The sequence below is a fragment of the Salvia splendens genome, chromosome 7, assembly GCF_004379255.2.
Source record: "Salvia splendens isolate huo1 chromosome 7, SspV2, whole genome shotgun sequence".
Lineage (NCBI taxonomy): Eukaryota > Viridiplantae > Streptophyta > Magnoliopsida > Lamiales > Lamiaceae > Salvia > Salvia splendens.
Genome location: NC_056038.1, coordinates 749,945 through 762,778, shown reverse-complemented (window position 1 = coordinate 762,778; position 12,834 = coordinate 749,945). Strand labels below are relative to the sequence as shown.

At 35.5% G+C, this 12,834-nt stretch overlaps 1 protein-coding gene across 1 annotated transcript; it reads left to right on the top strand.

Annotated features, from left to right (window-relative positions):
* The first annotated feature begins 8,975 nt into the window (after positions 1 to 8,975).
* Positions 8,976 to 10,169, top strand: LOC121741628 (putative F-box protein At3g16210). Its single transcript, XM_042134478.1, has 2 exons — positions 8,976 to 9,830; positions 10,161 to 10,169. The coding sequence occupies exons 1-2, from the start codon at positions 8,976 to 8,978 to the stop codon at positions 10,167 to 10,169; spliced, it is 864 nt and encodes a 287-aa protein (XP_041990412.1).
* Positions 10,170 to 12,834: the final 2,665 nt, after the last annotated feature.

Below are 12,834 nucleotides of genomic sequence, written 5' to 3'. Positions count from 1 at the left end.
AATTATGTACGATTATCACTGCCCATAACAACCTTACTTTGGATTGTAAATATTAAACGATTTAAAAATGTAACGCAATTCCATATTTATTGCAGTTTTATGTGATAAAGTCCAATATTCAAGAATGTTTTGAATTTCACGCAACGATTCGAGAGATCACACTTGCAATAGTCTGGTGCAGGAGTAGTGATGCTGATCATTATCAGTGATTCCATAGAGTTTAAATTTCACAATATTCTTTTGTTATAGGCAATACAACAAAAGTTTGATTTCTTATTTTATTAATTTATTTCCTAATTTCTTAATTAATTGGTATAATTAATGATGTCAATAAAATATAAAACAAAACAAATAGTGATTATAAGGACAAAATGAAAGGATAGGCCCATGATTTGATGAGTGATGCCAAAAAACTTAATTCACGGACCTTCGAGAGCCCACGCCGCTAAAATGGAAGATACAGATTATCAAAGGGACGAATAGACTAGAGATGGAAAGAAAGAGGCAAACGTGTTCTAAATCTATATTCAACAAATTTGTTCATGAAATTATCTAAATACTTGGGACTACTTTGTTACATGTTAATTAAAGATAATTATCTTTATATTTTATTTTATTTACGATAATTTCATATTTTTTTTATTATTTTTTCTAGATAATTGATAACATGAAAGTGATTTTTTAAAAATCCATATTTAAGTTAGAAAATAGACTATTTAAATTAAAATACAACTATATTTTTAAAAATAATTATCTAGATATTATATTCATTAATATTTGTATGATCTATCCTACAAGTTTAATTCCTCAAACCCGTCAATAAAATGACATTTTCTCTCTGTCTATGTATTTTTGTAATCAGCCTACACCAAACACTGTTTTGTAATAGTATTATATAAGAGTATATTTTTTTAGTCTATTTAAACTGTGCTACTATTAATTTTGTTATGAATTTATTTACCTTTGCTTTTTCTTCATTGAGAATGCGTTTTTAACCAACGATAGTTTTTCACTACAAAAGAAGCGACCTTGTGCATTTACAGTTTTTCACCGACCAGGTGGATATAATTTGTCCACGTGGCGACACAGGACCATGTGACGGCCCTCTACCCGTGTTTGCCACGTGCTGGTATGTCTTCATTTCTCAATTTAACTAACATTAGGGCATCCGCAATGGGGCGGACGATAGGCCGCCCGATACCTCGGGCGCGCCATCGTCCGCCACTGTGGGTATGCAGACGATGCCCGATGCATCGTCTACGCCCGATTAGTGGTCAAATCTACTGACAAAGAGCATATGACACAATTACTATGGATTTGAAATTAAAACGATTTATAAATAACACAATTCCTTTTTTGTTGCAGTTTTATTGAAAAAAGTTCAACATCTCGGAACATTGATGAATGTAACACAATTCCATCTTTTTTACGGTTTTATAAAGAAGAGTCAAATATCTCATAATATTGTTGACCACACATATTTTTTGAAACGATTCAAGAAATCAAACTTAGGACATTCAATTGCATAGGTGTTGATGTATGATGGCTTTTTTGGGTTTTGGCTATATGAGGTTGCTTGAATGTTAGGATAGTCCATTTTTCTAGTAGTGATAAATGGGTTTTAAAAAGTACTTCTATTTATTATAGATATTATTAATAATATTAATGTTTTAAAATAGTGATCTTAATATTATATAATTATTATTGTTTATGTATTGTATCTAACCTTACGATTTATTTTTCCTGTGTCTGTCATTGCTCACCACTTTAGTGGTTTGAGACTTTTTGATAATAAAAAATTGAAAAAGTTTCATTGCATATTGAGCTTTTGTCGATCCGTGTAAATGGTCGTAGTTTTAATTGGATGTTTTATTATTATGTAGGAAGGTAAAGCTAGCTAAACTTGTTAGTACATGGTCTCATAATAGCATACGTATATATAGTGGATCCCAATTGATAACGTACGTACTCAAGTGACGGAACCAGAAATATAAACAAGCCGGTACTGAAATATAAATTTTTTTATATATATTTTAAATAATAGTATTAGAATATTTAATTTCCTTATAACCTTTTTACAAAAGTTAAAGAGAACAACATTTTCTCAAGTGAAACTATACACCAAAATTCTAAGACACCAAAATTCTAAGACACTTTGAAGACAAAAATTTTATATAATTATTCACCATAAAATTATACTCCTACTAAAGATTATACATTTTTAAAATATTACCATTTTCTCGTATGAAACTATATGGCCTAAACTCTTACTCTCATAAGCAATTAATATAAAAAATAAAGTAAACAAATGAAAAAAATAAAGAGAACACCATCTGTAGCATCCCGAAAATTTGTGACTTATTTTATTTTATTAATGAGGATGTTGATTGGGAAATTCAATTATGAAATTTAATTTCTATGTAATTGAGTTAATTATGTGAAATTAGTTGTCATGAGTTATGTGGAATAATGTGATATATTTTCCAATGTGGGAATTTAATTAAATGAGATCATGCATATTGTTCTAGCCATTTTATTTGAAATTTTTGGCCCTCCTATTTATTGGAAATAATACTTTCTTTCTTGGATTTAATTAATTGCTTTGGGATATTTATCTAAATTAAATACAAACCAAATTATCTCTATGCTATTCTACATGATTTTCGACCCCTTGGCCATCCCTTGAGATTTTTGAAATCTCCTATTAATTAGGAGAATGAATTATTTTTGTAGATTTAATTGGTATCTTGTTTATCTCTTTCCTTGAATTAAAATCCAATTAAATTTTACCATATCTTGCCAAATCTTTCCATATCCTATTTTAATTAGGATTTGACTCTTTCCTTCTTTGAGACCTCATTATTTTCGCCCCTTATGCATTTCAATTACTTGTGGGATTAATTTATTTGTTACCTATTTTGTGGGAGTTTTTTCCTACACGAAATTACCAAATTTAAATCTTATTCCTATTTAATTTGAGGATTTAAATATATTTTCCTTGTTTACATCCCACTATCACACACCTATTTTCCTTTTAATTGTGGGATTTATTCATTGACCTCTATTTTATTCTTCCACAATTTTAATTGCTTTATTTAATTGTGGGATTTATCCTAGACTATAAATTAAAAGAGCCCTAACCCTAGCCCTCATATTTTCGTCTCCCTCTTCTCTCATCTCACACGTTTTTTCCCTTCTCCACCAATCCTTCACCAATTCCTTCTTCTTGCATCATTGTGGAGTTGAAAATTCAAGATTCATCGAAGAATCGCATCATTCGTCATTCCTACCGATTGTTTTTTCAAGAGAAAGGTATACTTTGATTCATCTTTCTCCTTCTTACCATTGAATCCATGTTTCTTGATCCCCTCATGCATATAGTGAATGTAGGAATCGTAGATCTAAAAATTAATCGGTTGGGAAGGATGCGTGCATGAGAAAGTATGTGTATGTGCGTGTATGTATGTGTGTGTGTGAGTTTGTGGGTGATTCATTGGTGAATGCTATGTGTAAATAGGGGAACATGGTTGTGATGTCGTTTTTGAAGCGTGAATATGTGTTGAAAGTACGAATATGTATGTGTGGATGAATGATAGACAAACCCTAGTTTGTAAATGTTGAGCATGAAAACTATGGTGTTCGGACAGTAGGTTCCGACGAGTATTTGGCCACCCAAACGATCTTATTTTGGCACGAATTTTTAACTGAGGGAAATTTTAAGTGTCTTCTGTGTTGTGTCAAAATTTCAACCTCTTTTGACGAAAGATGAAGTTTTAACGAATTTTTCAATTGAATTGCGCAGTCCTATCAGAATTTGTATTCTCGTCCAGTGAGTTTCGTTTTTGTTTTGATCGACCTAAAGATGTGATTTGGTGTGGATTTTTAACTGGATGAACCTTGATGTGTCTACTGTGTGGTGACCAAATTTTAGCTTCATATGATATCGGACGGAATTTTAATGATTTTTACAAAAAGACAGCGCTGTTCTGCCAGATTCTGGTTTTGTTCAAATAGTCTTGTTGGCAAGTTTTGAATGAAATACATGATACATGTGTGAGTAAGAACTTATCATATGATGTGATTATGTGTTGCACGTTGATGTATGCCAAAGGGTTCGTTTCGTTTATGATGGTGAACGTTGGGATGGGCAATATAAGAAAACGATGAAAGGAACGATAGGGCATGCATGAGTAACGTGTTGATAGAAAACTGATTGTGTTGTATTATGTGGTTATGATGTTGATAAGGGTTGTTGTGCGTACGTGGGTACGAATAGCAAGGATTTCAATAAAGTTGTGAACCGTGTTTGTAAGCAAACGAGTTGGGCTTTCTTTTACTAAACTCTTTTATGCTTTCAAAAGTATGATATGGTGTTATAAGGGTGGTTTAAAGTGTTATGTCATGCCATGTTTGTTTTGATGTTGAGATTGTTGTCTGATGCCTAGTTCATTTGAGCTTGCTCCGTTAGGCTATAGGGCTATGTTGAGATTGTGCCTGATGCCAAGTTCGTTGAGTTTACTCCGTTAGGCTATAGGGCTATGTGTGAAACGAATTCGGGTCTGAGTAGGGCCGCAAACCCTATCAGGCTGTGTACATAGGTGGGAACGGGAGTCGTCCTTGCTAGGGGTGGCACAGTACGGTATACCGCACCGAAAATGTCATACCGCATACCGTACCGCAAATTGCGGTATGAGAAAATGTCATACATATACCTTACCGAATTTTTCGGTATACCGCAATATGTCAATATTTGAAAACCTTTACCTTACCGACATTGCGGTATACCGCAAATCATACTTGTTTGATTTATAAATAATAAATATATTAAATATTACAATATTATAAATAATAAATATATTAAATATATATAATTATTAACGGTATATACCGCAAAATTACGGTATATACCGTAATTACGGTATGATGCGGTATACCGCGGTATATGCAAAATTCATACCTTTGCCGTACCTTAATCTAACGGTAAGGTATCATACCGTACCGAAAAATGCGGTATACCGAAAATGCGGTATTTTTGGTATTTTTTCGGTACGGTAAGTGCGGTATTTCGGTATATTTTGCCAGCCCTAGTCCTTGCTAGTCGGCCGGTCTTGTGGGCGAATAGTGTGGCCACACTTTCGTCGCACTATGGTAGGAGGATGTGATTGATTGATTGTGGAGAAAGTGGGGAGATTGTTTTGACTGGCCAGTCTATGAAAACGTTTTGTGATACTCGATGATATTCTTTTCTAAAATGTTAAAACTCGAGTTCACTATGGTATGGATGACATTACTCTTATCAAATATTTTGGCGGATGTCCACTGAGTATGTCAAGTACTAAGCCCTGCATATGTTTTCTTTATGTGCAGGTTGAGCGGTGATGTTGCGGGGATGTTGAGTCGAGCCTTAAGAAATTCCGGATGCGTCGTGTCATCATACATAGGCGTCGTCCTATGACTCTCTGAAAAGGCTAATTCCATGCATAGGTTATAGGGTAAAATTCTTGTATTTGCGGGGTCAAACACATGTTTTAAGCCAGGTGTGTAGAAGATTTTCGCCATATCCAGGAAAAGAAAAGGACAATTGCATGGTCCAAGAAAACTGGCGAATAAGTGAGCAATTTGAAGAAAAACTACAAGACAGAGGAAATCAAGGAGCTGAAGGGTAGAATGGAGATTTCTACGAAGGCTTCTAGAAGATTATGTCTGCACCTATATAAAGAAGAAAGCATGCAATCAGAGGGGACCTTCTCGGTGGAAGCCTTATGACTAGATTGTAGCTCTAGCTCACTAACTTCTACATACTTTTGGGTTTCATCGGGAAATTGTGGGGTATTCTCTGGTTTATTTTGCTAGTTAGTAGTTGGGTAACACCGTCCTTGCAGAGGGCGAAGAAACAATTTAATCGCTTTCATTTTACTTTACTGTCATGAATTTCACCGAGCTTCGCCGTTTGAAGCTCGGCCCTGTTTGCTGTTGAATTTCCGCTGTTTATGAAATTTTTGTTTTCCATATTTGAGCTGCTGTTAATTTCGATTATGGATGTCATTTATCTTGAGCTAGTCGTGATTGCTGAATTGGATGTTTGATTTTCGTGTTGGTCGCTGAGTTTGAGTAGACTCACTGGAATCTAGTGTTGATCGGAGCAGATTTGTTGAATCGGGAATTATGGAGTTGATTTTGGTTGTTGTTGGGATCAGATTGCTTGGATCCGGAGTGGATTAAGCATCCGGCGTTGAAGCTGAAACAGAGTGATCGTGATTTATGCCTAGTTTTCGTGTGTTCATTTCATTCCGTCTAGTATATGCAGATCAATTTTATTTCCAGCTAGTCGCAAGTTTCCGACGTCCGAACTTCTATATTCTGTTCGAATCTGGGTATGTGCTCTGTTTTCTTCATATTCGTATTTGATTCAGTCGATGAGATGCATGTTGCTGTTAGTTAAATCCGTAGTTAGTTAGTTAGTTGCAGCTTTTTTTCTTCCCTACTTGTTATTTCTGGAATATGGTCCCCATTGTTACTCGTTTTCTTTTTGGTTATATTAGGAAGTTGTTTGCTCATTCTAGGAAGTTAGTTGGTTATTTTGATGTTCGTTGCCAGCGTGATGTTTACAGTTCCTAGGTCTAGTGTTCGATTTTGTGCCTAGGTCTAATAGTAGTTAACCTCAACCTAATTTGTGTGGCAGCAGCCGCTTTCTAAACCAAAGTCTTTAGATGCTTTCTTACGTGTCCATCTTCGTGGGATCGACCCCTGCTTCTCTATACTAGTCTATAGTATAACGGGTTGAGGGATCTTTGAAACACGAGTTTTGTGTGTCCAACGGCTGAGTCTTCTATATTCCCTTGAGTTCCTAGACCTAGTGATCTGGTGAATTCATTGGAGTTAGTAGCTCGACTTATAACATTAGAACGCACACACTACACACCTCGCTCGATGAACTTTTACTCTCCCTAGATACTTGTTTTCCCGCTGCCTTGTTTCGAATCGTTCTTGATAAAGTATTTCGTTTTGCTCTACACTACTTTATGACATTAATTACCTTGAGATATTAACCCGGTGCTTAATTGTTTAATCGATTAAAACTTTTCTTTTGAAGCTTTGTTTAAGATGTTGTCTTTCATTGTTTTCCCTTTTTTCTTCCCCGCTCCTTTGTCCCTTCCCTGGTCACGATTTCCTCGTCTTTGCTATCCTTAGTAAGGGCGGCCGTGACACCATCTAATATAGAGTAATACAAATAATAGCAACATAATTTAGTGATATGAGGAACTAAATTCATGCACCACACAAATTGATACATGAATTAGAATTTATAAATTGATAGTAAAATTTTGTAGGCGGAAAAAAGAAATTATTATATGAAAAAATAATGACAATCGATTTGATCAATCATAGTATTAATTCTTGGGGATTAATGACAAAATTTTGTAGGCAGAAAAAAGAAATCATTACATGAGTAAGAATTATAGAAATAATGACTATCGATTTGATCAAATATTCAATCATAGTATTAATTCTTGGGGATTAATGATAATTGCCAATAAATGAGTCATTACCTGTCAATTATAAAAAAAAATGCAGCCACATACCCTAGGCGATATATCTATACTGAGAAATATACAGTCATTAATTAAAGAGGAGTATTTTTAAATTGTTTCGTAAATACTAATGGGCCAATTAATTTTATTACACATTCCAGCCCAACATCAAAACCTAAATCTGTAACTTCATCTTCTTCCTTAAGCCCTCAACAGATTCTGCAACTGGGCGGCGCCGTTACAATTGCCGGTGGTACTAGTGACTACGCTGGTTCCGTCACTGTACGTACTAGACAACTAACAATATTGGCTACAATCGAATCAACAAACCAAATTGTTTATCAATTAAGATTGATTTTACTTAATTACGGTTATATATCATCTGATGCATGATGAAGCTCGTCATACATACATAGAGGTCAAAGAGAAAATTAAAAGAAATTATTACTACCTCCGTCCCACATTAAATGTGAGCACGAGTTTTAAGAAATGTAAAAAAATTGTGGGTTGAATAAGTTAGTATATTATGAATCTCATTTATATATATTAGTTTTATTATTAGTTTTATAATAAAATGTGAGTAGAATTGGTTGGTTGAATTATGTGTGTCTACTTATCATTTATGTGACTCTTATTGTGGGATGGATCGAGATGTGACACTCATTGTGGGACGGATGTAGTATGTTTTATTATTTTTAAAACATATAAACTATAGAAGACAAAAGAAAATATAAAAAAATCATGGGAAAGAACATTATTTTACCATCTACTATATATTTCGGTCGCCGCTCGTCTCTCTCTTCTCTCCCTCCCAAATTTCGACTCTTGTAGGTACGTTTATTAATTTCCATACGTTTGCATCCAGTTTTTACGATACAATTATACGCTTGAATATCTTATTTCTGATCTTGATTTAGAGAAAGGCTTGATTGTTATTTTAATTATGTTTTCTGTCAGAATTTTTTATGTCACAATATCTCTGATTTGAGACGTTGTTTTTGGATATTAGGGTTTCTAATTTTTTGAGATCATTAATTAATTCTACAATAAAATGAACTAATAAAATACTTTATTATATTGGGGATTTTCTCCTAATCCTGATAGGAATCTTAGCTTAGCTCATAAATCCTATAAATATGACATCTTCTCCAAATAAGAGTCGAAATTTGGCGGAGAGAAGAAAGAGAGAGGTAGTGTGCAAGACTCATCGGTTTAGTTCATCACGGTAAAATTTCATACAGATAAACAAATTTACATCTAGTGTTATTAGAAAAAATCATGGAGAAATAAACCGCATGTTTTTTGTGTGTAATCTATGACATGCTTATCTATATGGTGCAAAGATTTATGTACTATAGTTTATTCTTTAATATTTATATATTCTTTATGTGATTGTAGGTTAGAAGTTAGAAAGTGATCTCTAAATATTAAGTTTATCCAAAAATGAAGCAAGATCTGTTCAGATACCTTCCATCAGAAATCTTCATTGATATCCTACTGAGACTCTCTCTTGAAAATATTTCAACTTGCAAATGTGTCTGCAAACCATGGCTCAATCTGATTGAGAGCGATGCTTTTCTAAAGTCCAATCTTTCTAAATTCTCCCCCGCCCTAGCCGTCTCCATTGTGGGGACAGATTCAAATTGGTTCAATGTTTTCAAATTGGAGGACGAGCATGAGCCCAAGCATAAGCACAAGAAGGATCCAATTATCAAGTTTAATTTCCCTCAAGCATCAACAATACAAGGTTCTGTCAACGGTTTGCTTCTTTTGAAAAATCCTTTTCGTAGTCATCTTTATGTATGTAATCCGACTACCCGTGAATTCGTCGAGCTCAGTGGGCGTCTTACTCGTCCTCGGGCAGATTGTTATGGATTTGGAGTGAGTAGAATAAGCGGACAACATAAGATTGTCTATTTTAACCCTAAGTATGACGGATGTCATGTATACACTCTTGAAGCAGGATCTTCGTGGAGATGCGTTGAAGTCGCTTCACCCTCGTTTGATTGTTGCCACAACTCCAATGGTGCATTTGTTAGTGGTAATCTCCATTGGTTAGTTTCAAATCTATGGAGGGAGCCTCCTTATATTTGTTGTTTTGATATTGAGACAGAATGTTTTAGCACCTTCTCTGCGCCCGTCGAAAATTTTGAGAGAGGTTTGTATGCTTGGAAGGGAAAGTTGTATACTTTGGGGGGTCGCCTGTGCTTTTGTGATGATGATCCATTCGACCATGATGGTGTTTATGTGGTCTGGTTGTTGAATGAATACGAAACAGTTGATAAATGTTGGTGCCAGGTACATTTTCGCATCATGCAAAGAGGACCTTATCATAATGATGCCTACCTTCAAGGTGTTTATGCGGGTCGATATTACCATCGCAAACGTCTTCAGCCTATCAAAATTTACAGAAATGGTGACTTGTTGATGTTATGGGAAAGGAAGATTTTCCTATACTACTCCAAAAAGAGGAGTGCTTTGAAAACAATTGGTTTGTTTGGTAAAGTGGATGATGATTGTTACTATATCAACTCCATTCTCTTCACTCCAAGTTTTCTCTCACTCAAAAGAAACTTGGGAATGAAGAATGTGATCTCATTTTAGTTTGTACTTTTTTCTTTATCACAGGGAGCTTGAATTTACTTATGTAAACTGTTTTTAATTGAGTAAACTTCAAATTAAATCATTAGAAAATGGTGTTGCATATTTTAGGTCATTGAATTCGAAAAAATATCACCATGTCTCTGGAAAATTACTAATCACATTTCAGGTCATTCTTAACTTTTTCTTTCCTATTTTATCCTTGAACTCTTAAAAGCATAATTGACCTAAATTTATTTGTATTTTCCGAATTCAAATTTAACATTTGAAATTTACATGTACTCCATCGGTCTCATAAAAATATGGGCAATTGATATGACACGAGAATTAAGACAAAATTGGTCACGTAAGAAAAAGAAGTAGAATGATAGTTAAAATAGTGTTAGTGGATAATGGGACCCCACATTATTAGTAGTGTTTAATGGTGGTATAAGTTGTAAATAGATTGATGTATAATGGTAATAAAGTGGGATAACTTTCCAAAATGGAACGCATATATTTTTGTGGGACAAACGAAAATGGAAAGTGCACATATTTTTATAGGACAGAGGAATACTATTTTTTCATAACTTGCGCATTAATTTTGCATGATTATAAAAAAGAATTCCAAATTTTCTAATCATATTCTAAATAAATTAATCATATTTCTTTCATAACAATTATGTATCGCATATATCAGACTAAACCCCCTCTAAATATTAAATACACGTTTATACATTCTTACAAGATAAACATAAAATATACTCACGGTAGATTCACTAATTACACCAATTATTAAGACCTCTTTTGTATTATTGATGAGAGATGGTCAATCTCCCAATCTAACAAACCAATTACACAAATCCTTGATGAGTACAAGCAAGATACAAATAAGAACACTAACACTAGTTAGAATGATCGATTCAGACTCCAAACGATCAACGAAGTATCACCTGCACAACTCAAGTAAGATAATTAGTAATCAAAGACAAGATCCTTAGAGGATATGAAAAAATACGGTAGAGATTAAAGAAAACAAGGTTTGAAGGATATGTGGCTTAGGTCGCAATGACAACTGCACCGGGCTAAGAACCTCCTCAATCTAAACCAACCAAAAGTCACAAGGTGATGCCATTGTTAGAGAATCTCAGTTCAAATCTCACAAAAAAGAGAAAGAACGATCCAAGAAGAAGATCAGAATCTATTTCAGAAGACAGAGAAGGCTCTAGAGAGACGGAGTAGCACCAATCCCTAATGGCATAGAGAGAGAAAGAGAGTGAATGATTGGAATAAGAGAGTGAGAGAGACGGTTTACTTAACCCTCACAGAACACGAACATAGCCTCAATTGGACGACTCTCATTCAGGATTCTTGTGGATTGCCATCGTCTCACCCCAGGTAAGTAATGGATTGATCCGGACTTGGGCCAACACCATGCATCTGGGCCAGACATGTTAATTCATATGACCGAGCCCTTATGTGGAGCCCAATAGCAATAGGTCCACAAACTATATCCCACACACATTACTACCAAAAGTTTGATAAACTCGAGTATAAAGTCTAGTTTGGTAATATTCGAGTTTAAAGCCTGAGTTTTAGGAACTGGGATTTTACCAAAATTGAAAAAAAAAAGCTCCCATTAGAAAATCTAAATTTGAGATTAATTTTATTTCAAAGTGGAGTAATGGATATAATGTTTATTATAGTGAGATAATTAATTGGATTGGAAACCCACCGTCAATTGTTAGTCTTCTACTGATCTACTCTATAAAAGGGAATAGAAATCGGAAACCCAACGTCAAGATCAAAAAACACATCGATCCTCATCAAGATAAAACCCCACCATCACCAGCCATTAAGGAGTCGATCCTTTCTGCATGTACGCCAATGAAGAATCCGGTCGAAAAATCCTCTGATCAAGGAAGCGGTAGCATAGGGAATGCACAAGCCATGAACAAGACTTGGTCGACCAAGAAACGGCGTAGTGTATCTGCGTCCACGAATAAGGAGTCGTTGCTGCCGATCAAGAAACGGCGGAGTGGGATCAATGAGGCGCTGAGAATATTGGAGATGCAAGAAAGAAAGGAGAAGGAGGCTGTGGAAACCGCTGGCACAGAGGTGAGGAATCCCACCAAGAAACTGCAGCCGAGGAGGTCGCTGAGAATATCGGAGATGCAAGAACGAAATGAAGGAAAGGGAAAGGAGGAGGCTGTGGAAACCGCTGGCGTGGAGGTGAGGAATCCCACCAAGAAACTGCAGCCGAGGAGCAATGCGTCGCTGAGAATTGGTAATGCAGAAGTGTCGGAGATGCAAGAAAGAAATAAAGGAAAGGTAAAGGAGAAGGGGGCTGTGGAAACCGCCGCCATGATGGTGAGGAAGCCCACCAAGAAAGAAGTGGAGGACGATGCTAGGCGCGTCACTGAAATTATAAAAAAGTGGACTGCACTTCGATGGAAACCTGCATACAGCTCTAAAAGTCCTCCCATTTCAAAGAAATCCTACAGGCTCGAGTCCAAGTGTGACGAAGTTTTGAGAAAATTGCTATGGCTCGGGGACCAAGCAGCGGTGGATAAAGAGGGTCTTTCCGTTCCGACCGTGGACGATAAAGGTAGGAGATTTAGCGTGGTCTTGAAGCAGTCAAGTGGCTCTTTGATGTTGACGGGGGAAGGATGGTCGGAGCTCGTTCAACTCAATATGGTTGAATTGAGAAGTGTTTTTCAAA